The sequence below is a fragment of the Polypterus senegalus genome, chromosome 1 (genome assembly GCF_016835505.1).
Source record: "Polypterus senegalus isolate Bchr_013 chromosome 1, ASM1683550v1, whole genome shotgun sequence".
NCBI lineage: Eukaryota > Metazoa > Chordata > Cladistia > Polypteriformes > Polypteridae > Polypterus > Polypterus senegalus.
Window position 1 is genome coordinate 311,376,807 of NC_053154.1, and position 27,798 is coordinate 311,404,604.

At 42.0% G+C, this 27,798-nt stretch overlaps 1 protein-coding gene across 1 annotated transcript in view; it reads right to left on the minus strand.

Annotated features, from left to right (window-relative positions):
- LOC120516236 overlaps positions 1–20,654 on the minus strand; it is a 35,672-nt gene extending 15,018 nt beyond the window's left edge. Inside the window, exons 1-5 of the mRNA XM_039737787.1 lie at positions 20,562–20,654; positions 16,532–16,571; positions 13,107–13,448; positions 11,514–11,543; positions 5,143–5,265 (exon numbers count right to left, since the gene is read on the minus strand). Coding sequence (XP_039593721.1) covers positions 5,143–5,265; positions 11,514–11,543; positions 13,107–13,448; positions 16,532–16,571; positions 20,562–20,654 — 628 coding nt within the window. The remainder of the gene's footprint in view (positions 1–5,142; positions 5,266–11,513; positions 11,544–13,106; positions 13,449–16,531; positions 16,572–20,561) is intronic.
- Between the last annotated feature and the right edge of the window lie 7,144 nt (positions 20,655–27,798).

A 27,798-nucleotide genomic window follows, 5' to 3' on the forward strand; every position in this document is an offset into this window, starting at 1 on the left:
ACATCCCTCTATATAATCTTGGTAAGGGACCAGATACAATTAAATTCCGACATTTTGTTTTAGCTTTGGTGCATAGAGATGAAGTTCGCTTTAATACCTCAGATTGCTGTAAATAAATATCATTAGTGCCGACATGCAGCAATAAGGTAGATACTTCATCGTCGGCAACACGGTCCAATGCGGCCTTTATGCCAGAAATCTTGGCCCCTGCAAGGCACTTAACATTAACTGCTGGTTTAACATAGTTTGGAATTCTAACATTCCGCACTATGGAATCGCCAATTATGAGCACTTTATTATTCTCAGTTTCCACAGGCGCTGGAGAGCTGAGAACCTGTTCTGGGTCGAATTGGTGACCTGGGTGCTGGGGACTAAATTTTGGATTCTTAGACCCCCGTCTTACTGTTACCCACTCGCCCTGTGGCTGAATTGGTGCTGCTGATTTCGGCCTCGCACTGACTACAGTGGGACCTGGAGAGACTGAAGCCGAATCAGATGTAGCGAATTGTCTAAACAAACCGAGTCGATCCAATTTTGGTTTGCCTAATCGCTATCAGATTCCTAACGCGGTCCTCCAATTCGCGTATTTTCCCGACCAACTCTAAATTAACTAAACATTTTTGGCAGGTGAAGCTATCTGCACTGTCGGCCGGAAAACCTGAGCTGTACATACTGCAGGACACACAACATATAAACGTGCCCTCGATGGGCAGAGAGCAGATAGAACTTACATTAAATGTTGAAGTCATCTTTGCCGTTTTTATAGGTGCTTCTGCGCTTTCCGTGTTGAGCTGAATCACCGTCGCTTTAAGTTTCCACCACCCGCTAAGCGATCGACTTTAATTTCTCACTGCCGGTTATTTCTACTGGTCAGCTGCCGGCTTTATCTCAAGTGAACTTGCTTGTGTGCTTTCAAAGGGCTACGTGCCTGTGGGAGACGCCGCCGCTCTCTGCTTCCGCTCGCTGATTCGCTGGGTACTATCCCAGCAAGCACTGGGTGCAAGCCAGAATCAAAATCTGGACTGCGACAGAGTGAATGTACCGTCACAGATGTCAAGGGCCAATTTAGCATCTCTTACCCACCTAACCTGCATGTCTACGGAATGTGGCAAGAAACTGGAGCCCCCCAGACAGGTACCTGGGTCTCCTTGTGCCACCATGCCATCAAACAGCAAAACACTGCTCCATAATTATGCCTAAAGTGGACAATTATGACCCTACAGCAGCTCATATAGAATGTTAGACAAAGACAAAATGAAAGGCAGTCAGCGCGTCACGTAACTTGAGAATTGTGCTTTGCTCTTGTCAGTGACATGGAGGTAAAATTCTGACAGATAAAGCCATCCTATCTAAAAAGACCAAGACAAGAGAGTGTGTACAATGTGCAGGCAAGCATTGTTAAATTGACCTGTTCTCATAATGCTGACCATTTCTAAAATGTATTGTCAGTTACTCACCTTTAGACTTCAGTCTGCACACTGCGTACGTCAAAGCAGAGGTCATCACCACCAGCAGGAATCCCAAGATGGCAGACACCCAAATCCAAATTCTACAGGGACAAGAAAGTCCAGCTGCACCTGCTGACAAAGTCAAGAATGAAGACAGACATTGGTATTTGTGCATTAGCAGTGCCAGAGGGTCACAACCTAACCAGATGTTCCCTCAGTCACTGCGCTTATTATTGAAATGATTCAAACAACCCTTAGCTTTGCCTTCTTTTCTCATCTTTCCCTTTTCTTTTTGCTTTTTTGTAGTTTTTGCAAATATTTTCAGCTCATTGCACTCACTCAGTTGGCCCTGCAGTGTTCTGCATATTCTTGGATATGATTAGAGATGAGAGCCCACCATTAAACTGTGACCCACCTTATTTATTTCAATCATGTGTTTGCACATCTCATCCGAGATTTTAACAATTGATATCATGCAGTGCAAGAGACCAAGAAAAAGTCTGAGACTATTTACTTATTTTAAAGAAGGAACAGGAATTTAAAAAATGTTTATTATAAAGAATGCATCAGGAACAACATATCGAATGGGGCTGAGTGGCCACTTGATCTTCACACACTGAAGAGGAGGACCACCTGATGGTGCTAAATTTGATTAAGCAACCAAGGAAGTGTACATGATGCAATTAGTTCAGAATGCACTTGCATGAATCTTAACAAGAAAACAAAGACCTGGGCACAGGTTCTTACTTCCTGTATGTAATTCTTTACATTTACCAACATTAAATGTCATCTGCTGTCACAAACCTGCCCAAGCCTGTCTGCTGTTCAAGTCCTTCTGTGATGATTTAATGGATTCCAAATTATCTGCTAATCCACCCATCTTGATATCATCTGCAAACTTAACCAGCTTATTACTTATATTCCTATCTAAATCATTTATATATATTAAAAATAGCAGAGGCCCTAGCACTGCCCCCTGCTGGTCACCACTCTTAACATCGGCCAGTTCTGATGAGGTTCCTCGCACCATCACCCTCTGCTTCCTGTGTCTGAGCCAATTCTGCACCCATCTAAAAACATCACCCTGAACTCCCACTTCTTTTAACTTGATGCCCAACCTCTCATGTGGCACCTTATCAAATGCTTTCTGAAAGTCCAGATAAATAATATTGTAAGCTCCACTTTGATCGTATGCTTTTGTTGCCTCCTCATAGAATTCCAGCATGTTAGTAAAACACGACCTCCCTCTTCTGACCCCATGCTGACTGTTCAGAATAACTCCTGTCCTTGCCATGTGTTGCTCAATCTTATCCTTAATAATTCCTTCCATTAATTTTCCTGTGATGCACGTTAAGCTTACTGGTCTGCAGTTGCTTGGATCAGCCCTGTCACCCTTTTTACTGTATATAATGGATAAAATTTGCTATTTTCCAATCATTGAATTATATTAAACTTATATGCCTTATTTGTCTTTTTTTCCTTTGCAGTTTCCTTTCTAACTCTTCATTAACCCACTGCAGAGAATTTTTACGTTTCTTACTAATTCCAGTTTTAGGTATGTTCCTGTGCTGCATTACATGTAAAACATTTTTAAACCTGTTCCACTGCTCCTCGACTGTCTCCACATTTAAAAGCTTATCCCAGTCTATCCTACTTAGACTGTCGCATCTGCTCAAAATTTGCCCTATCAGAGTTCAACTTAACAATTTTAGTATTTGCACCCGCGCTCTTACAGAACACTGAGAATTATATTATTTTCTGGTCACGTGACCCTAATGGTTCAATCACTTCTACACCCTCAATTCCATCCTGATTATTACAAAATATTAAATCCAGACAGGCTTCACCCCGTGTTGGTGCTTTAACATGCTGTGTTGAAAAACAGTCACTGATGACTTCTAAAAACTCCTGGGGCCTCATGTATAAACGGTGCGTACGCACAGAAACGTTGCGTAAGAACTCTTCCACGTTCAAATCGCGATGTATAAAACCTACACTTGGCGTAAAGCCACACACTTTTCCACGGTACCTCATGCCTTGTCGTACGCAAGTTCTCCGCTCGGTTTTGCAGATTGCCGGCACCCAGCGTCAAAGCAGTGCTACTGTTTCTGTGAGGTTACACCTTATTTTCTGACGCGGCTTTATAAATACACCGAAACTAACCGCATATTGTTTATTAGTGTAATGCATCTGATTGTAATTAACTTCGTAACAATATAATGGTCAGGAACAGCCATAGTATTCCAAATACCATAACTGCTTTAGCGTTGTTACTCTCACTTCTTCTTCTTCTTCTTCTTTCAGCTCCTCCCGTTAGGAGTTGCCACAGCGGATCATGTTTTTCCATATTTCTCTCACTGCACAACTCAGAGTATTTATATCACTGTATCTGAGTGTGAATCACAGCAGCAGCTGATCGGAAAGAGAATTATCGGTATACGGCATTAAGCACACGCTGTCTCAGCCACTGCAAAATGTTTTAAAGCCTTTCCTGTACGGACCTCGCAGTTCAGAAACAGAAACGATATCATTTATAAAGTGAAATTCAGCAAAATATGTTTATTAAATTATACAGATAAAACTTTAACTTCATTTTAATAATCTATATTCTTCACTGGGAGTGTCTTTAAGGATAGAATAATTAAACATGTACTACGAAGATATTTCAATGTTCTTTAAACGTTTTGAAGAATCGGCGCTAAGCTTACAGATGGCTTAACGTCTATTACAGAGCTGATTGTATGGCGATCGGTTACTTGGGGAAAGAAAAGCAAGGACTCTTGGGCGCTACGCCAATATATATTGAATATAAAACAGAAAGATAAAATAACAACACAGCTAAAAACACAGCAACAAATTTCGGCAAAAGTTAAATGCTTGTGTCATGAGCACGAGGCGGCTAGTGTCTGCAACATACGTGGCCATCCACTGTGCATAAGCTACTTTACTGACGGGCGGGCAAAGGAGCCACCGATTCTTCCTCTGCCCAGTGCCACCACAAGCCTTGAGCCACCCCTGATTGTACTGCTGCAATAAATTATTTCATCAAAGTGAAACACATGTTTAATAATGTGCTTTAACTCCTATCATCATGAAAATGATATCACGTATACATCTCAGTATTTTAGTTATTCAGAAAGCTGTAATATCACGAATGTAATGGACTCTGTGTCCAGTTGGAGGAAGAGAGCCAGTTTAAAAAGCAAGTAGTGATTCACACACATAGAGCACATAGAAGATCAAATACAAAACAAAGCATTTAACGTGCTACTTTAATTATGATGTGATTTGAGAAACTGGTTAATTAAACGATTTTAAGATGAAGTTTATGATGTTCTACTAAATGACAAAATAAACTCCGTGATTAAAGTGGAAATGTCAAGATTGAAGTTGACATTTCGTGCTTTTTCCCCACCGTGTGCCTTTTTTCTCTGTACCCTAATAAGCTTTCACACTCAGACAGCTCATATAGAATGTTAGACAAAGACAAAATGAAAGGCAGTCAGCGCGTCACGTAACTTGAGAATTGTGCTTTGCTCTTGTCAGTGACATGGAGGTAAAATTCTGACAGATAAAGCCATCCTATCTAAAAAGACCAAGACAAGAGAGTGTGTACAATGTGCAGGCAAGCATTGTTAAATTGACCTGTTCTCATAATGCTGACCATTTCTAAAATGTATTGTCAGTTACTCACCTTTAGACTTCAGTCTGCACACTGCGTACGTCAAAGCAGAGGTCATCACCACCAGCAGGAATCCCAAGATGGCAGACACCCAAATCCAAATTCTACAGGGACAAGAAAGTCCAGCTGCACCTGCTGACAAAGTCAAGAATGACGCACAGACACTCAGACAGTGGAAGCACAACTCTTCTGACACTCAGACAGTGGGCTTAGTGGGCTTACAACTCTTCTTTCCTGACACTCAGACAGTGGGCTTACAACTCTTCTTTCGGACTTTGATATGTGACACTTTGATATGTGACTTCTTTTTTATTTCCGGCACTGTTCCACTATTAAATGTCATCTGCTGTCACAAACCTGCCCAAGCCTGTCTGCTGTTCAAGTCCTTCTGTGATGATTTAATGGATTCCAAATTATCTGCTAATCCACCCATCTTGATATCATCTCCAAACTTAACCAGCTTATTACTTATATCCCTAATTAAATCATTTATATATATAAAAATAGCAGAGGCCCTAGCACTGCCCCTGCTGGTCACCACTCTTAACATCGCCAGTTCTGATGAGGTTCCTCGCACCATCACCCTCTGCTTCCTGTGTCTGAGCCAATTCTGCACCCATCTAAAAACATCACCCTGAACTCCCACTTCTTTTAACTTGATGCCCAACCTCTCATGTGGCACCTTATCAAATGCTTTCTGAAAGTCCAGATAAATAATATTGTAAGCTCCACTTTGATCGTATCCTTTTGTTGCCTCCTCATAGAATTCCAGATGTTAGTAAAACACGACCTCCCTCTTCTTTCCAGCTGACTGTTCAGAATTACAACTCTTCTTTCCACGGCGCACTTTGATATGTGACTTCTTTTTATTTCCGCACTGCGATTTTGTGGATGTGAGCTTTCGAGTTTCTCCAATACGCTATGTCACTCGATCAACTTCATTTTGTTGATTATACCACGGCTTACTTGAACAAATAGTATGTTTTTCATTTGCCTCCACTTGGTATTCGCTGAAATTCTTATATTTTCCCCGTGCTTTTCCCATTGTCTTTTCACAGAAGGCTGCGCTTAAGGTCGATTTATATTGATTTGCATATTCAAAGAGGCGTAATTCTGGGTGGAGTTGGGGCGTTACATAATGCGCGTGCACGAGCGTTAGTTTTCACGCTGATCCGGATTTATGGAGTGGAAGAACGTGGAAGTTGAGCGCACAGATTCCTGCATCTGGATTTTTCTGTGCGTAAGCTTTTGTGCTTACGCCATGTTATAGTGCGAGTTCTACGCACGGCGTTATACATGAGGCCCCTGCTCTTGTGCTCTGCTATTTGTAAGGTTATCCCAGTTAATATTCAGATGATTAAAGTCCCCCATGACTATAATAGCACCCTGTAAACTTTGCCTTTTTTAATATTACTAACAAGATGTGTGTTTAAATTATTGTCTGAATTGGGTGGTCTTTAACACACTCCTCATATAAGGCCTCTTTCCCTAATGCTATCTAGGCAAAGCCAGATGTCCTCACTAAGATGGGGCTCGTCATCCAACTGAAGAGGACTTGCGTTTAAATTCTGTTTGACATCAATAGCAACCCCACCTTCTTTTCCGTTCTGTTTATCCTTCTTAATAATTTGTATCCCTCTGTGTTACACTCATCGGCATCTTTGTTATTTTTCCAGGTTTCCATTATTGCTATAATATTGTAATTATTCTGCATACAACTCCAACTCACTTGTTTTATGTCTGATACTTCTAGAATTAAATTAATTATTTATCTTTCTAATATAAGTGTGCATTATGTATTTATCTTTTGTATGCTGTTTATTTATTATTAGAATTATGTGCAAGTGTAATTTGTTTTTCTTCACATGTAACTTCAGTACTTCTTTAACATCTCGTAAAGCACTTTGTATGAAATCCTTTGTGTGAAAATGTGCTGTAGAAAGCACTTTCATTGTTTGTGTTCTTCTTCTTCTTGTATGTTCCATCTAGTTCCCCAGAAGTCTGATGCTCCTGTTTAAAAACTTGCAGAAAGGGCAGGTCTGTGTGTGGAAAATCGTTTTTCTCGATTTCTGGCTGGCCTCGTGCTGTCCATCAAACGTCTGACCACATGGCAATCAGAGCTGCCGTTGCATGTTGAGTGTGCAGTTTGAGTCGTGCCATGTGTGTCATCTGTGTGTTCTGTCTAGGATATTGTGGCCTGTCTTTGTGACCTTAAACTCATTTCTGCTGTGATATGCACCATTACTCATTTTCTATGAGATTTCTGGATGGATTAACAGTAAACTCAATGATTAGAATCTCCTCATTAGCTTGTGTGTTTAGTGTGCAAAGTTCAAAAATTCTCATTATGCTGTGACACAATCCAGGCAATGCTGTTTCATGGGTTTTGGTGTCTCCAGTTGACCTAGCAATTCTCCCCTGTGGGACATCCTGAGGGTTCGCGGGATCCCCTCAAGGTTGCTGCATATCTTAACCGGCCTGTTCGCTGGTACTGTGAGTGCTGTGCAGAGTGGAGGCAGGACCTCTGCATTTTTCCCAGTTAATTCTGGGGTTCATCAGGGGTGTGTTCTGCTCCTGCTCTGTTCAATGCTTGTATGGACTGGGTGTTGGGCAGGGTCATGCGGTCCAGCGGCTGTGGGGCATCTGTTGGTGAAGATAGATTCACGGATATTGAGTTTGCTGACAATGCTGTGATCTTCATGGAGTCAATGGAGGCTGTGATCGGGGCTCTCGAGAGACTGAGTGAGAAGTCTGAGTGTCTGGGCTTACGAGTGTCCTGATAAAAACCAACATCAGGGCTTTAATGGCCTCTTGGGCACAGCAGTGTGTCTGTCTGCAGAGAGAGTGTCGACCTCATCGAGAGGTTTACTTACCTTGGCAGTGACATTCATGTCTCTGGTGACTCTTCCTATGAAGTCAGTAGATGGATTGGGAGGGCATGAGTTGTCATGAGGTCGCTGGAAAGGAGTGTGTGGTTCTCCTGATATCTACGTAAATGGATGAAGGTCCAAGTCTTTAGAGTCCTGGTGCTTCTTCCTATATGGTTGTGAGACATGGACGCTATTCAGTGACCTGAGATGAAGACTGGACTCCTTTGTTACTGTGTCTCTTCAGAGAATCCTCGGGTACCATTGGTTTGACTTTGTGTTGAATGAGCAGTTGCTCATTGAGTCCCGAATGAGGCACATTACCTGCATTGTGAGGGAATGTCAGTTACGGCAATACGGCCATGTGGCGTGTTTCCCCGAGTGTGATCCGGCTTGTAAGATCCTCATTGTTGGGGACCCAAGTGGCTGAACCAGGCCAAGGGGTCGGCTACGTAACACCTGGCTGGGGCAGATAGAGTGTCAATTCGGTGAGGGTAGGACTGGACCGCATGTCTGCCTGGGGAGTTGCCAACCGGGATCCCGAGTTGTTCCATCGTGTAGTGGGTACTGCAACACACTGTACCAGTGCATGCTCCCTGACTCGACTTGACTTGCTGGCATGTGGGATAAGCCCACCTTAGTGCCTTTATTAACTTTCAAGCCCAATTCCCAACCCCTATATTTTATTCTTACCAACCACCTTAACCACCTGTTGATGCTTTTTGGTCATTTGATTTCATTTAGATCTGCAATACACATGGAGGTGTCCATTAGTGAAACACAATACATCTGCTTTGCCTTTGTTATGATATGTGATCAATGGACAGGAATGCTGATGCAACACAATTGTATTGCATTTTAATTTGACATGAAAATTGAGTGGCTTAGTGAAAAGCAATTATGACATGATAAAACAAAATGAAATGCACCACTTGCATATGTATTGCACTTCAACATAGTTAACACACTGGATTGCATTTATGTGAATTTCCCCTTGAGATTAATAAAGTATCTATCTATCTATCTATCTATCTATCTATCTATCTATCTATCTATCTATCTATCTATCTATCTATCTATCTATCTATCTATCTATCTATCTATCTATCTCTGAGTCCAGTAATAAATTCAGATGGCAGGGAGCACAAAAAAACAAACAAACAAATCTTCTTCGTCTTCTTTCGGCTACTCCTGTTAGGAGTTGCCACGGCAGATCATCTGTCTGCATATGGATTTGGCAAAGTTTTACACCGGATGCCCTTCCCGACGTAACCCTCCCCATTTATCCGGGCTTGGAACTCCAGGCCAAAAGAGTATCCAGCCCCAACTGGACATTCTACCTAACGTAAAGGTTCTTAATTCCTTCCTCCTTCTTTCCAGAGTTCACATGAGTAGGATTTGATGGAGTTGGACTCATGGACAGCTGAGACCCTCACCTTCATTCCTTCATCACAGGTGCCCTGATCAGGTGGTGGTGGTGTTGCTGATCATCACCACAGAAGAACCAGAAAAGACAGCAGAGAATCGCAGAGGAAACAACACGTCAGCTAACAGTGTGGATATTCTGACCAGTCAGGTCTGAGCTTCTACTCAGCGTCCTACCTGCACTTTCTAATTTTACTTCAGCTCTAATTTGTCATATTGCCCTTGTATGCTGCATCATATTTTATCCTTTCATATTCAATTTTTATATTTATCTTTGGTATTCCGTGTGGTCCTTATAGATTACATCAATAATACCAAAGCAAAATCCTAATACATGTCTATCTATCATATAGTGCCTTTCATATCTATCTATCTATCTATCTATCTATCTATCTATCTATCTATCTATCTATCTATCTATCTATCTATCTATCTATCTATCTATCTATCTATCATATAGTGCCTTTCATATCTATCTATCTATCTATTTCATTTTGGCACAAATAATCTTTCATAAACATCTTCATAGTACACTTCTAAAAATCAAGATGCCAGCGTGGTTCTTCTGAGCAAAGCAATAGGGCAATCATTTTTAATTCCTAAAAGACCCATCCAGATGGGATGAGAAACACCACCATTGACACGTCACAGTTTCAGTGGCCATGAACAACTGTTTGGTGCCTCGTTGCATGTTTGCTGTTATGGCACATGTTGAATCTAAATCTCTAGGAGAGAGTTTCCATTTCATTTAAAGGTTCCTCGGTGAGTTAGGATTATCCTCGTCATGCTAGTTTACATTTACTTTAAGTGTGGAGGTAATGCTTGGAGAACAGTAAAAAAACACCAAAAAATGGGAAATCAAGGTGTCGGAGTGGTTCTTCAGAGTGACGCCATAGGGGAACCGTTTTTGGTTCTCAAAAGACCCATCCACATGATGGTTCCAAAAAGAACTCTTATTTATTTAAATCCATAACAATCGCCATACAGTTAATAACCATAAATAGATGATAACAGATCTGCGAAACACCAAATTGACTTCTGTTTTTAAAAGGACTCACTCTGCATACAGTTCTTCAAGCTCAGCTCAGGATTTCTTAATCTGTTCCTCTCCTGCTAGGTAGTGTACTATACAATAAAGATTTCTGTTTTTATTCTTCATATTAGGATGTTGATTAAGGCACAAAGAACCAGCTTTATATACAGAGAATCCTTCCCAGACTGACATGGTGCTTGGGCAAGTCATAGTTGTATGAGGAACTACACAACCCAGTAAAGAACCATAAAGTGCCATTAAAGAGCGTATCTGAGTTGCACAGTCTGAATCTTTCAAAAACCTTTTGTTCCTTTTGACTTCCTGTATTTTCTTGATCTTGTGCTCTCATTCCTGATTACTTCCTTTTTAATTTCATTTCCACTTTGTTTAAAAGACAGGACTGTCTTTCAGTTCCAGCCTTACTGTAGCTTATACCTACTGGCTTCGCACATCTCCTGGTCTTCTACATATCATTTCTATCTCACTCTGAGTCAATATAACCTGAGGGATTACCGTTTCAGTTCAGGAAAGATCACAGCTTCATCAGCAGGTTGAGTTTTATGGGGGGCACGAGGGGGAATTGCCAGAAGTGATCATCCCTGCTGTATGGGAGCCAGAAGTGCATCCATCAGGCCACACCCCCAGCACAGGAAGTACTCCAAGATAAAAGGAGGCCACTCGACCTCAAACAGGTGAGTCAGAGTTGGGAGGCAGCGGGCAACACACAACGGGAGGCGGAAGGAGAGGAAACGGTTAATCGTTTGTATGGTTTTTGGCTCCAGCAGACATCCATGACCCTGTAGTTAGGATATAGCAGGTTGGATAATGGATGGATGGTTTTTGGTTGTATTTCATTGCGTATTATTGTGCTTGTTAGATTAAAAAATCCATTATTTGAATTTGTGATTGTGTTGGACATTATTGGATCTGGGGTTTGGTTACAAGGTATTCAGTGGAAGTCATGAAAAACAGATACAGGGAATGAGGGAGGTTAGTGGTCAGTTATCATTATTATTATTTGAATTGTGATTTGAAGAAATTTAAGAAGTTTCACATACCTTCAAGTGTGCTCTTCACGTCTGTTGGACCTTGGAGAGATAAAAAACAAAATCAGACATAAGAAACATGAAAATATTGGATTTTTTATGTCAGTACATACAATTATGATGTCTAAAAATACAGAACAAAGAAAACTGTGTGAGTGCCATCACAACTATACTGAGGTTTCGATGCGATTGGGTCACACTTAGGTGGGTATGGAGAAAGTGCCTTGGGAAAGCTGCTATATAAATAAAATGTATTATTATTATTATTAGGTGGGCCAAGACCCCTGGCACCTTTGGCGCCCAACCCCCAGTTGCAGCCTGGTGGGCTGCCCCACTTGCGGCCAAAATCACGAAATTCTATATATATCCATCCATCCATTATCCGACCCACTATATCCAAACACAGGGTCACGGGGTTTTGCCGGAGCCAATCCCAGCCAATACAGGGTGCAAGGCAGGAAACAAACGCTGGGCAGGGCGCCAGCACCCCGTAGATCACCCACACACCAAGCACACACTAGGGACAAATTAGGATCGCCAATGCACTTAACCTGCATGTCTTTGACTGTGGGAGGAAACCCATACAGACACGGGGAGAACATGCAAACTCCACGCAGGGAGGACCCGGGAAGCAAACCTGGGTCACCTTACTGTGAGGCAGCAGAGCTACCCACTGTGCCACCGTGCCGTCCCTTCTATAAATATGCATCCATCCATTTATTTTCTAACCTGCTGAATCCGAATACAGGGTCACGGGGTCCGCTGGAGCCAATCCCGGCCAACACAGGGCACAAGGCAGGAACCAATCCTTGGCAGGGTGCCAACCCACCGCAGGACACACACAAACACGGGCCAATTTAGAATCACCAGTCCACCTAACCTGCATGTCTTTGACTGTGGAGGAAACCGAGCCCGGAGGAAACCCACGCAGACACGGGAGAACATGCAAACTCCACGCTGGGAGGACCCGAAGCTAACCCGGTCTCCTAACTGTGAGGCAGCAGAGCTACCCACTGTGCCACCGTGCCGTCCCTTCTATAAATATGTAAAAGAAAAATGTATTATTATTTAACGGAATAAAAATCATGAAATGAGAATTAAATATTTACTCTCTTACCGATCGGAGTATTCCTGTTTAAACTGAGCTCCACTGTGCTCGATGAGTATTTATAAGAGACTAAATAAATGATCCATTTGTTTTAACTGACATTCTTGTAGGTAAAAAAAAACTTTTTTACAAAAATGACTCATTTAAATAACAGGAAAAATCACATGAAAACTAGTGGCAGGCCATGGGTGGTCGTAACTCGACCGTCAGCTAACTAAATCACCTAAATACAAACGACTGGCGGGATATTTTAGTTTATAATTTAAAAACGGAATAAGAATCTGAAAATCTAACATCACATTAAAGTTCCATGCATTCTGAAAAGAATGATACCAAATATATATATATGTACTGTAGGTTTTAAAATAAGCCGATTTAAAGTGTGACAAAAAACATCACATAAAATTGTTGCCCTTTTAGGCTTATGATTTTATACATAGAGAGAGAGCAGATTATTATTAAAGTGACAAGAACACATTAAATCAAAACTGACTGACTGTCCACTCGCAGCTCGATCCCTTCGCCAAAGCGGCACACGTCCCTCTCTAGCTGTGAGCAGTAATAAGTCGCAGCGTCTTCTTGGGTGACGTTCTGGATGACTAGCGTGTGATTTTTCTTTGAGAGAAAATGTCCTCCAAAATTAAAGTATGGAAAGTGGAGTTCACGGTCAGGGCTGAAGGTCTGCAGTATGGGTTGAGGTGGCCGCCCGGGGAGCTGCCTGTACCAGAGCATCGCTGGGCCGACACTGCTGTTGGCACCTGAGCAGTTCAGGGAAATGGCGTGACCTGTGAGAGACGTCAACGAGAAACTCCAGGCATGAAGGCAGAAGCTGAGAAGACCTGGAAAAAGACAAACATGAATTCTTCTTAACATTTTCCTCGATATTCTTTTGTTGATGTAAAAGTGAATTGAAATTCTTAATGAGTAGCTAATACCTGACCTGCTGCAGGTGGAAATCATCAGGCCCAAAGTGTTCTGACTCTGCACGTTGTGTCACACATGTGCACATGGGGAGCATCTTAAGGGTCCTAGTGACGGTGATTACCCACCAAACCAGGGATTGCACTGTTGTCTAATGCCTCCCTCTGCAGAACAGAAGATTGACGGCCCTTCTACCACTGGCATCCCTTCTGTTGTCCGCCCTCTTAGACCCACTTCTTCCTGCCTGGAACCCATATGACCAGATGTTTGGCAATTTTGAAATCAGATCTGTTTGAACTGCCATCTGAAAAGACGCCTCCACAACTTGTTTCAAATATTCTGATTATATGAGGGTCACCGTGGTGGTGCCACAACCCTTTGACATTGTATTGTCTCCTCTTTACAGTTGACATATTTTAAATATTTGATTAATCCTTACCAAAACCCTCAACAGGAAAAAAGGTTTTAGAAGACGAGATGACGATGATAAAAGCCTTTTTATTAATGGTTACTACCCAAGTTGGGTGTTTTTGAAGTTCTACAACTGATGTTTGTGTTTATTGCTATCATAAAAATGATTTTGTTGTTTCCTAGGTGCTGCCTTGTTGTGTCACCGCTGTCATGACGTGATGACGGTCACCAGGGTGTGCGATTCAGGGAGTTGCATGGTTGACATCAACACGCCACTACACGAAGTGACACATCAGATATCAGAATAAAAACTATTTTCAGTTACGTTATTAAGATTTTCTGGTTCCCAAGTGGCCAAATGTTTTGAGAATGACCCAAGTGTTGGTTTTCACAAAGTTTGCATCTTCAGTCTTTTTAGATCTTTGTGTCAGATGTTTCTATGGTAGACTGAAGTAGAATTACAAGCAGTTCAGAAGTTTCAAAGGCTTTTATTGACCCCCAAAGGTTAACCTAAAACAGAGGTTTAGAAAGAGAGAGGTATAATCTTACCTTCAATTGGGATTCGGAAAGTGAAAAAGGCCCCTGACTCCTGAGCCTGCTCATGTGTGTCTGCAAGGCCACTTGTATTTTAATAGTGCAATGCAATGTGATTGGTCACACTGTCTAACCGTGATTGGTCAGTAAAAGGTACTTCCAGCCTGCATGGGCCATCTCTCTCTTTCTTCCGACCAAGATGTCATGGTAAGTGTTTGGTAAAGTTCAGCCTTTAAAGTACATTATTTGTGTAAATATTGTGGACTGTGATGTTTGCTGATGACATTGTGATCTGTAGCGATAGTAGGGAGCAGGTTGAGGAGACCTTGGAGAGGTAGAGATATGAGAGGAGAGGAGAAGTATGAAGGTCAGTAGGACCACCAAGACAGAATACATGTGTGTGAATGAGAAGGAGGTCATTGGAATGGTGAGGATGAGGGGAGTAGAGTTGGTGAAGGTGGATGAGTTTAAATACTTGGGATCAACAGTACAGAGTAATGAGGAGTGTGGAAGAGAGTGTACAGAGGGTGGAGTGGGTGGGGAAGAGTGTCAGGAGTGATTTGTGACAGACGGGTATCAGCGAGAGTGAAAGGGAAGGTCTACAGGACGGTAGTGAGACCAGCTATGTTATATGGGTTGGAGACTGTGGCACTGACCAGAAATCAGGAGACAGAGCTGGAGGTGGCAGAGTTAAAAATGCTAAGATTTGCATTGATTGTGACGAGGATGGACAGGATTAGAAATGAGGACATTAGAGGGTCAGCTCAAGTTGGATGGTTGGGAGACAAAGTCTGAGAGGCGAGATTATGTTGGTTTGGACATGTGCAGAGGAGAGATGCATGCTGGTATATTGGGAGAAGGATATTGAGGCTGTCAGAGAGGAGGAAAAGAGGAAGGCCTAAAAAGAGGTTTATGAGAGAGGACATGCAGGTGATGAGGGTAACAGAGCACAATGATGAGGACAGAAAGATATGGAAGAAGATGATCTGCTGTGGCGACCCCAAACAGAAGCAGCTGAAAGACAGAGAAGATTTGTGTAAATATAGTCTTTAAATAAATTTCTCCCGATGTAGTGATTAGTGGAGGTATTTATGTGTATTATGTTTTGTCTTCTTGTGTATACACTGATTTTTTTCTTTGTAAATATTTTTTTTGGATTATACTATTTGTTGTGGAGTTTATTCCTGTATGTATTTTCAGTAAGGACGGCTGCCCATTTTTTCTGTATATGCGTTGATTGTTCTCGTTTCTTATACCTGGGGACTTGGCACACTCACTGTAAATACTGTTCAGTTTCACTAGTTTTATTTTTGGGATATTAAGTATTTGTGTTTTGTCTGTCATTTGCGGTGTGTTCTGTGTAAAAAGCCCACCTGACACTATTTGATGTGCACCCATAAAAAAGAACCCACTTTTGTTTTTGGACCCCAACCTTTTTTGTGCCTGTGCATCCAAGATTCATCTCTCATTTCTGATTCTGATCGGTCCCAAACTACAGGACCGCCCAGGGTGTAGTGTAGAGCCCACTACACAGGGTGTCACGGTCACCTTGGATAAAGTTGTCTGCTAAGTAAATCACAATGGTGATTATTATTATAGCAGAACAGAGAAGGCCAGTGCTGCTGTCTGACAGGACGTACTGTGTGTTCACTCCAGCCACAAGTTCTTATCATGGATGACACCTTTATGAATGTTTGAAATTGCTGAGTTCTGAAAATAATTTGCAAATACAACCACTTGGAGTAGAAACTTGTGGTCAATGGGGCCGGGATTGAGCTGCACATCTAAATTAGCGTCCCATCCATCAGCTGTAATAATAGTACATTATATTTATACAATATATCATCCTTTAAAAGATCAAACTACCTCACCACATGAATTAAGGCTCCTCACTGATTCAAATAAAGTTAAGGTGAAGTGAAAGGTGAGATAAGAAAGGAAACTAAAGAACAAAATCAAGAAATCACAAAGGTCATCAGGCAAATCAAAGCTCCAAGGTAAATTAAAACAAAAAGTTAATTACACGAACGGACAAATGTGCAGAGAAAGGACTCACCAAAAGCAAGCAGCTGCATGGTGGTGTGGTCAGCCATCAGCTACAAGGGGGAAATAAAAAAGCAGAGAAAAGTTGAGGCAGGAAATGAAGAAGAAGAAACATCCAGCCAACCCGGAAGACTCAAATGTGAAGAATGACAAACTAACACCACACAGATTAAGAGAGACGGGTGTTGCACTGCCTTTAGAGTTTAGCAATGTGAGAGTTCTATTATACTGCCTACCATAACAGAAGACCAGTATGGACTGTCATCCCACTCAGGATGGACTATTCCCTTTCCCGGTGTGGCGGATGGCTGTGGACCCTGCCCAGCTGGGACGCCTGGAAGGACCGGGAGGGGGACAATACCTCCCCTGGGCCACAAGAGGGCTGCCGCCCTGGTCTGCATGGGGGCCACGGGACCACAGCGAAGAAGCTCAACCCTGCTGGGGCCCGTGGTCACCACCAGGGGCGCCCGGAGGATCATGGAGCCTTGAAATTCAGCACTTCCACCACACCAGGAAGTGCCGCTGGGAGGTAATTATGGACTACCTGGAGCACATCCAGGGCATGATAAAAGGGGAAGGAGACAGAGCTTGAGTGTGGAGGAGTAAAGGCGGCAGAAATTGAAGAAGAGTGAAGAAAGAAGGGACTACGTGTGGGTTGATTAGAGCTTAGTAAGGTGTTGTGAATAAGAGAAGGCAAAAAATAGTGTATGCTTTGGACATTGGGTGTCGTGTCCGCTGTGTACGGGGGGCTGCATTACCACACTGGTCGGGTGGCCAATGTAATGGATGGACACAGGGAGACCCCGTCCTCAAGATTTGTGTTGGCCAGTATGCTGGGTGGCCACATCCCCTTAGTGAAGCTCCTATTTGAACACTCATAAGGCTGAATAGAAATTGTGGTTCCACTGAGCAGTGCTCTTGGGGTCATTGGGTGATGTCAGGGGAGGCTGCTTATTTGCATGGTGGTCCTGCCTGACCTGGAAGTGTTTCCCATATCTGGATATATATACACCGCCTAGATATCTCTACATGTATACACTGATAGGACATCCATCCAGCTGGGGTCTGTGCCCTGCCCCAGCGTAATGTCTCCCAGCATCCACAAGAGGGCAAGAAAGTCCAGTAGCCAGTAGGTAAGTAGCCCGCATAAGACAGTAAACCATGTGGCATATGTCCAAGTGTCACATCGTTTGGCGCCCACAATGGGACTTGCATTCTACCTAACATAAATTACCTCAATCAGTCCTCATGGTATTCAGGGTTCTCATGAAAGAACTTGATGATGACGGTCATGTGGACTTCTGGCCTTTAATCCATCAATGTAGGGGAATCAGGGTGCTTTGACCAGGTGGTGTTGGTGCAGGTCGCCACCCCAGAAAACCAGAAAAAGAACAGAACTGAAAGTAGGGGTTAGTACGGATTTTAAACATGAATACCATGAATAATGATGATAATTAATTGAATATACAGAACATCAGGATTAAACTAAGATGAAGCTATGATAAAGCCATGTTAAAGTAATGTGTTTTCAGCAGTGTTTCTATCGGTCAGCTATTCCAGATTTGAGGTGCATAACAGCAGAAGGCCGCCCGCCTCACCACTTCTTTTAAGTTTAACTCTTGGAATTCTAAGTAGACCCTCATTTGAGGATCTAAGGTTACGATTTGGAGTGTAAAGTGTCAGACATTCTGAAATATAAGATGGAGCAGAGATAATTGAAGGCTTTGTAAAATATAAACAGGATTTTAAAGTCAATTCTAAATGACACAGGTAACCAGTATAGTGACATCAAAATTGGACAAATGTGCTTAGATTTTCTTTTCCGAGTTAGGATTCTAGCAGCTCCATTCTGCAGTCGTTGAAATAGATTTATGTGTTTTTTGGGTGGTCCTGAGAGGAGTGCATTACAGTAATCTAGCTGACTTAAAACAAAAGCGTGAACTAATTTCTCAGCATCTTTCAATGATATAAAAGGTCTAACTTTTGCTATATTTCTTAAGTGAAAAAATGCTGTCCTTGTAATCTGATTAATATGTGATTTAAAATTCACGTCGGAGTCAATAGTTAGCCCTAAATTCTTTATCCCCATCTTGACTTTTAATCCTAATGCATCAAGTTTATTTCTAATAACCTCCATTATTCACTAAAATCACTGAAATGTCTGTTTTCTCTTTATTAGTTTGAGAAAATTACTACTCATCCATTTAGAAACACAAGTAAGACATTGTGTCAGTGAATCAAGAGAGTCGGGGTCATCAGGTGCTATTGACAAATACAGCTGCGTGTCATCAACATAGCTATGGTAGCTCATGTTGTGCCTCGAGATAATCTGACCTAATGGAAGCATGTAAATCGAAAAGAGCAGCGGACCCAGAATAGAGCCTTGTGGACCACCATATAGAATATCAGGTGTCTTCGAGATGTGATTACCACAACTCACAAAGAATTTTCTCCCTGCCAGGTAGGATTCAAACCAATTTAAGACCCTGCCAGAGAGGCCCACCCATTGACTAAGGCGATTTCTAAGAACGTTTTGATCAATGGTGTCAAATGCAGCACTCAGATCTAAGAGGATGAGAACAGATAAATGGCCTCTGTCTGCATTTACCCGCAAGTCATTTACTACTTTAGCGAGTGCAGCTTCTGTAATTCAGAAACCCGACTGTAACTTCTCAAGAATAGCAGGTTTATTGAGGTGGTCATTTAGCTGCATAATGACTGCCTTCTCTATGATTTTACTTAAGAAAGACAGGTTAGAAATGGGTGTAAAATTGTCAAAAACAGAGGAATCGAGATTATTTTTCTTGAGCAGGTGTTTAACTACAGCAGTCTTAAGACAGTCTGGGAAGACCCCCGTATCTCATGATGAGTTTACTATGTCAAGAATACTACCGGGGTTTAAGAGGATCAGTATTGGGATATATACTGTACTATATTATTTCTAATATCATTCATTTTGTGATTACAAAATACAGCAAAAGCCTCACAAGTTTCACTGGAAGTATTCTGGAGGCATTCCATTGAGTGACCCGCGTTTAGCAGACAATCAATCGTAGACAACAAGACTCTGGGATTACTAGCATTGTTATTTATAATTCTAGAAAGAATAAGAAAGGAATTGGGAAGTTCAGCAAGAGGAAAAGAGGAAGGCCTAAGAGGAGGTTAATAAATGTGGTGAGAGAGGACATGCAGGTGATGGGGGTGACAGAGCAAGATGAAGAGGACAGGAAGATATGGAAGAAGATGATCCGCTGTGGTAACCCCTAAAGGGAGCAGCCAAAAGAAGAAGAAGAAGAAAAATGTATTAGTTGGTTTTGATGCTGTCATGATAAAAACTTCCTGTTTTTGGTGAAATGTATTTATGACCAATGATAGCAGCTATTTATTTAAAAAGTTAATTCGCGATATCCTGTAAACATGGAAATTTTACGTAACTAGAGCTTATTTGAAACAATGAAGGAGTGTATATGTGGACCACAGTAGTATGAATGAAAATATGTGCTTTCTTATATTTTTGTTGTTTATTTAAGGTTATCACACTGCTCCTGTTCCTGTTACTACTATGTTATTACTATTGTACGGTGCTCTGATGAAAAAGAAGAGTCATTCTGTGTGTCCACTTTAATCAGTTCACGGTCATCTTTCAAGTTTAGGTGGACACTGATGCAGCAAACCCAGACATCTTGACACCAACCATTGAACCATTTCACCTGTTTTAATAAATGGTAATTTCTTGGTGTTTGTATTTACTGTAATACTCCTGGTCCTGCTTGACAACTGCTTTCTCGATTGTCACCTGTGAATGAACTACAGAAATGTAGGTTCTCGCGGGTGCTTTGCTGTGGAATTGAAGCGTTTGTAAAAGTCAAACATCTTTTTATGAAGAGTAGAGAATAGATTTTGGACCGTGCAATGATCTGTAGAGAAGGCCAAGGTCTGCTATTGACTTCTGTGAAACATCACTTGATATTTTGAGTTGTACTGGACATTTCTGCAAGATGAGAACAAGGGGGACTGAACTAGAAGCAACACCTGCTGCTTACACTCAGCCCATCTCTCCTGCTGGTGGTCCTGGCAGTAGTGTAGTGCAGCAGCTGTTTTTGAACTGCAGGGGACAAAGCTTGTTGACTGTGCATCATGAGGGTCCGGTGCAGTTGTGTCTGAGCTTTGGTGTGCTGCCAGGCCCCCTACATGTCGATATATTTAAATATACATATTGTGGACCTCTAAGGTGGGCACTGCCATGCCAGCCCGGCACAGACAGACATAGAGGCACAACTCTAAGCGCAGAGGACTTTTTATTTTCTTTTCCCTTATGGACAATGCCTTCTCCATCCCCAAAAGTATAACTCACTCCCAAAACACAAGCACAACACAATGCAATTCAATTCTTTTCTTTTCTCTTTCTTTCTCTCTCCTTTCTCTCCTTTACTCGTCTGGTCAAGTGTCATTTCCCTCCTCCTGACTTTTGCTCCCAGAGTAGTGTCTGCCAGCTCCTTTTATACGGCACCCCAGAAGTGATCCAGGTGCTCGTTGACACATTTCCGGAAGTACTTCCGGGTGTGGCGGTTGAGCTGCTCGGTAGGGCTCAGCAGCAGTTACAGCACACCCTGGCATCACCCACAGATCCCAACAGGGCTGCACCAAACTCCTGCTCCCATGAAATCCTGCGGGAGTCCTATGGCACTGCTGCAACCCAGGAGGGCTGCCATCTAGAGCTCCAGGGGAGGTAACACTCTGGATAGGCTGGCTCCCCTGGAGTGTGGAGGCATCTCAGCTGGGAAAGCGGTCCGGCTGTCCGCCACAATATTTATATATAGTCACCTGTGTGCACTTGGGAAGCAGCTTAAAGGATTTGGTGATGGTAGTTACCTGCTAAACCATGGGTTGGCACTGTTATCTAATGCCTCCCTCTATCTCCCTCTGCAGAAAGAAAGACTGACAGCCATTTCAGTGCTGAAGTCACTTCCATTGTCCACCCTCCTGGACCCGCCCCTTCCTGCCGGGGACCTATATGGCCGGACGTTCTGCCATATTTACTCAGGTTTCTATTGGACTCGCATCTGAAAATAAATCTCTCTATTATAAAAGGAAATCCTGAGATGAGACTTTTTCAAATAGATAATTTCAAGTCCTGTGAGACGAGAATTTGGCCATGAGATTTTTTGAAGTCCCACCCTCCTCTCAACCATTTTCCACCTCGCACACGGTCCTCTCACCTCTCATTCGTGTGAATGCTTTTGACAGACAGAGTCCCTGCTCTCTTAGCTCTTACAAATTTTTGCGTTTTCCTCACTTTAAGTTCCCAATTAAAGAAGACTCATTATGTCCAAATCTTATTGAAGAATTTCATCCCGAAGGGTTATCAACAGAAGAAATGAGTAGACGGACAATCCTAGCACAGAGAAACAATGAAGTCAAACGAATTAACGTGAAAACTGTTGATCGGTTACACGGCAAATTGGTTAAATGTGTATCAATAGACTCTGATGAAACAGCTGGCAGTTAAATGTTGCGTTGTCACGATGAAAGTCCAAACACAGAATCAAAATTCAATGCGATATTGACGAAAATTTAATTAACATTTTTTTACTGAAGCTTTAAAGTAAAAGAGTACGTTTAAAAAGTATTTGTGTGTTAATTTCAAACCCAAACAGAACAAAATCGTATAACACAATGAGTGACTCTAACGCAACATGAAACATAATTTACTTTCAAATTAAAATGTTTTACTATTTTTTAAAATGGTTAATTACTCTCTGTAATGTAAAATAGTTCTATTAAGCATATGTAACAATTCCCATGAAAATAAAAATCTGGTTAAATTGTACATCCGCATCGCCATACGCGTAGTGCATTGTGCCAGCCCGGGGATTTACACATGAAGTGAGTAGGAGACAAAGCCCCCTAGTTATAAATATCTTCATAAAAGGATCATTTTGTTTTTCATTAGTTTGCATTATATGAGGTCAGGGATGTGCCCCAAAGCTTTTTCTATGTTGTATTCTTTCTTACAATATCTAAATTTATATAAAATGAAAATATATATTTTTATTTATTATTTTAAGTTTCTGTCATACCCCTCCACACCGTTCACCCAATTATTACTCCTGCTATGCACATCCTCTCTCTGTCCCCCCTATGACTCCCTCAGTCTCAGTGCTGCTAACTTGCCTTTCAATGCAGTCGGTTATAATGGCAAGACAGAAAAGCAACTTATCTATTCAAGGATGTGCAATTTTAGACTGCAACAGAAAAACTGCGGCAAAAACTGATAATGAACATCGAAAAAAACAAAATGAACAAAAAGAGTTGCATATAATAAAAATCAAGAAGAAAGAGAATTGCCCAATAAATAAAGAGACGTTTATAGAATATAAGTTAGAGAATAAAGTAATTCATATTGGTGTTTTTCATGAAATTTTAATGTAATTTATTTTTTATTTTATTACTGTATATATATATATATATATATATATATATATATATATATATATATATATATATATATATATATATATATAAGGAGGTTGGGTGCAGTGTGAGTTGGGTGGTGGCGGGCGAGGGACCTTGGCGGTCTGATCCTCGGCTACAGAAACTGGCTCTTGGGACGTGGAATGTCACCTCTCTGAAGGGGAAGGAGCCTGAGCTAGTGCTTGCGAGGTCGAGAGGTTCCGGCTAGATATAGTCGGACTCACCTCGACGCACAGCTTGGACTCTGGAACCAGTCTCCTTGAGAGGGGCTGGACTCTCAACCACTCTGGAGTTGCCCCCGGTGAGAGGCGCCGAGCAGGTGTGGGCATACTTATTGCCCCCCGACTCGGAGCCTGTGCATTGGGGTTTACCCGGTGGGCGAGGGTGGCCTCCCTCCGCCTTCGGGTGGGGAAGAGTCCCGACTGTTGTTTGTGCGTATGCGCTTGAACAGCAGTTTGGAGTATCCACCCTTTTGGAGTCTCTGGAGGGGTTGCTAGAGGACATACCTTCTGGGGATTCCCTCGTTCTGCTGGGAGACTTCAATGCTCACGTGGGCAATGACAGTGAAATCTGGAAGGGCGTGATTGGGAGGAATGGCCCCACCGATCTGAACCCGAGCGGTGTTTTGTTATTGGACTTCTGTGCTCGTCATGGATTGTCCATAACGAACACCATGTTCAAGCATAAGGGTGTTCATATGTGCACTTGGCACCAGGACACCCTAGGCCTCAGGTCAATGATCGACTTTGTGGTTGTGTCGTCGGACTTGCGGCAACATGTCTTGGACACTCGGGTGAAGAGAGGGGGGTGCTGTTAACTGATCACCACCTGGTGGTGAGTTGGCTTCGATGGTGGGGAAGATGCGGTCAGACCTGGTAGGCCCAAACGTGTTGTGAGGGTCTGCTGGGAGCGGCTGTCAGAGTCCCCTGTCAGAAGTAGCTTCAACTCCCACCTCCGGCAGAACTTTGAACACTTCCAGGGAGGTAGGGGACATTGAGTCGAATGGGCCTCTATTGTTGAGGCGGCTGACCGGAGCTGTGGCCGCAAGGTGGTCGGTGCCTGTCATGGCGGCAATCCCCGAACCCGTTGGTGGACACCGGCAATGAGGGATGCCATCAAGCTGAAGAAGGAGTCCTATAGGACTTTTTTGTCCTGTGGGTCTCTGGAGGCAGCTGATAGGTACCGGCAGTAAGTATATAAGTATATGTTGTTGTGTATGGCTGGGGCCCTTGCCCGGCCAGGATGCCTCCATCTTGGGAGGACTGGAAGAGCCAGCTTATACAGAGTGTTACCTCCCCCGGAGTGCAAGATGGTAGCTTCATGGGAGTTTGGTGCAGCCCTGTTGGGATCCATGGGCACTGTAAGGGGGTGCTGTAACTGCTGCTGAGCCCTACAGAGCAGCTCTTCCGCCACACCCAGAAATGCTGGCGGGTGTGTTATTAAAGGAACCTGCAGCCACTACTCTGGGAGCCAGAGTTGGTAAGAGGGAGAAGAAGAGATAAGAAGGAGAACGAAAAGGATAAAGAAAAGTATGGTGTTGTGCTTGGGACTGTGTTAAGCTTGCAGGAACAGGGAAGGTATTGCCCAGAGGATAAAAAGGAAAATAAAAGACTCACTTGTGTTTGAACTTGTGTCCTACGCCTGTTTGTGTTGGGTTGGCCTTTACAATGTATATATCTATATAGTATAGAATGATGCCAATGGACAGGCATGCTGGCCCGGTTGGTTGGTGGTACCTTTTAGAGTGCAATTAGCAATGCATTCCTGCATGAAGCACAAAAACATTTTTACTGTACTTTATATTTATTGTATAAATATACAATTTTATATAAATTTAAGTCAGGCTTCAGAACAAATCACAGCACAGAAACTGCACTCATTAAAGTAATAAATGATTTGCGGGTGGATTCAATGAGGTTATCAGAAATAAACTTGATGCATTAGGATTAAAAGTTAAGACGGAAGTAAAAAACTTAGGGGTAACCGTTGACTGTAATCTGAATTTTAAATCGCATATTCATCAGATCACTAGAACAGCATTTTTTCACTTAAGAAACATAGCAAAGGTTAGACCTCTTATATCATTGAAAGATGCTGAGAAATTAATTCACGCTTTTGTTTTCAGTCGACTAGATTACTGTAACGCACTCCTCTCAGGACTACCCAAAAAAGACATAAATCATTTACGAGTGCAGAATGCAGCTGCTAGAATCCTAACTAGGAAAAGAAAATCCGAACACATCTCTCAGTTTTGATGTCACTACACTGGTTACCTGTGTCATTCAGGATTGACTTTAAAATTCTGCTTATGGTTTATAAAGCCTTAAATAATCTCGCTCCATCTTATATATCGGAATGCCTGACGCGTTATATTCCAAATCGTAACCTTAGATCTTCAAATGAGTGTCTGCTTAGAATTCCAAGAGCTAAACTTAAAAGAAGTGGTGAGGCGGCCTTCTGCTGTTATGCACCTAAAATCTGGAATAGCCTGCCAATAGGAATTTGCCAGGCTGATACGGTGGAGCTCTTTAAAACACTGCTGAAAACACATTACTTTAACATGGCCTTTTTATAACTTCACTTTAACTTAATACTGATACTCTGTATGTTCATTTCATCATAATAACTATTCATGGTGGCTCTAAAATCCGTACAGACCCCAACTCTCTCTTCTGTTTCTTTTCCGGTGGCCTGCGCCACCACCACCTACTCAAAGCATCATGATGCACCAACATTGATGGACTGAAAGTCAGAAGTCTACGTGACCATCATCATCAGGTCCTTCCATGAAAACCCTAAATACAAAGAGGACTGTTTGACTAATGTTAGGTAGATTGCCCAGAGGGGACTGGGCGGTCTCGTGGTCTGGAACGCCTACAGATTTTATTTTTTTTCTCCAGCCTTTGGAGTTTTTTTTTTTTCTGTCCACCCTGGCCATCGGACCTTACTTATTCTATGTTAATTAATGTTGACTTATGTTTATTTTTTATTGTGTCTTCTATTTTTCTATTCATTTTGTAAAGTACTTTGAGCTACATTTTTTGTATGAAAATGTGCTATATAAATAAAATTGATTAAACATCAAAAAACTAACTGAACTAATAAAGCGTGCTCCAAAAAGTTTATTTCTTCTCATAATTTCTCTGAAAATTCAAAACGTTTCTCTTACGGTCTTCCCTGTCCTCTTACTGGGGCCAGTGAAGTTCTGGGGTGTTTAAAGGTTGAATGCTTAGTGCTAAGTGTTAAGTTGTTTTCTTAACCATGTGGTGGTCTTACCATACAGTTTTGTTTAGTTCATATTTGTATTAATTCATAATTGCTTTTAGCCCAGGTCTACTTATCTTGATCCATTGCCTTTGAATATATATTTTCTTTTGAAAAATAAATCAGCAGTGATGTTAAGTCTCCTGTGGTTTGTACCAGCAAAATCAGCTTCAAATGATCAAAGAGAAGAGAACTGTGCAGGCGTTAGAGGTCAGGGTTTATTTATAAAGTGGTCTAACCAGCAGTTTTTAAAATTGTTTTATTCTTTCCGAGAAATGAAGGTGAGAAGAGATAAAGGATCAGAATCAGAATCAGAACTGACTTTACTGGCCAGGTGCACTAACGTGTATTAGGATTTTGCTTTGGTATTATTGATGTAATCTATAAGGACCACACGGAATACCAAAGATAAATATAAAAATTGAATATGAAAGGATAAAATATGATGCAGCACACAAGGGCAATATGACAAATTAGAGCTGAAGTAAAATTAGAAAGTGCAGGTAGGACGCTGAGTAGAAGCTCAGACCTGACTGGTCAGAATATCCACACTGTTAGCTGACGGGTTGTTTCCTCTGCGATTCTCTGCTGTCTTTTCTGGTTCTTCTGTGGTGATGATCAGCAACACCACCACCACCTGATCAGGGCACCTGTGATGAAGGAATGAAGGTGAGGGTCTCAGCTGTCCATGAGTCCAACTCCATCAAATCCTACTCATGTGAACTCTGGAAACAAGGAGGAAGGAATTAAGAACCTTTACGTTAGGAAGAATGTCCAGTTGGGGCTGGATACTCTTTTGGCCTGGAGTTCCAAGCCCGGATAAATGAGGAGGGTTATGTCAGGAAGGGCATCCGGTGTAAAACTTTGCCAAATCCATATGCGGACAGATGATCTGCCGTGGCAACTCCTAACAGGAGTAGCCGAAAGAAGACGAAGAAGATTTGTTTGTTTGTTTTTTTGTGCTCCCTGCCATCTGACCTTATTACTGGACTCAGAGATAGATAGATAGATAGATAGATAGATAGATAGATAGATAGATAGATAGATAGATAGATAGATAGATAGATAGATAGATAGATAGATAGATAAATAGATAGATAGATAGATAGATAGATAGATACTTTATTAATCCCAAGGGGAAATTCACAAAACAGACTCATCCTTAGAGACTAACATCATGACACTGTATATAAGGATGTATGGAAAATAAAAAGTCATGCATTAGAGTAAACACACATAAAACTAATTAAGAGCTTCTATAAGCATTACAACTTACCATGAATTAGATATGTCAGGCAAATAGTTCAATAAATGCATTTGACATATTTCTTTTTTAGTTACGCTCAGAGCAAAACCACCAATATTGAGTTACTTGGAAAGACAGAACAGGAAGAGAATGACGTACAGAAACTGCACAGGGACAGAGAAGGGGAACAGGGGAACACCTGTTTTTTGAAGGTCGGCTAAGAAATAAGGGAAGCTGAAAATGGTATCGAATGACGAGATGCAGAAAACATTGGTGGCCAAGAAAGGCCCGTGAGA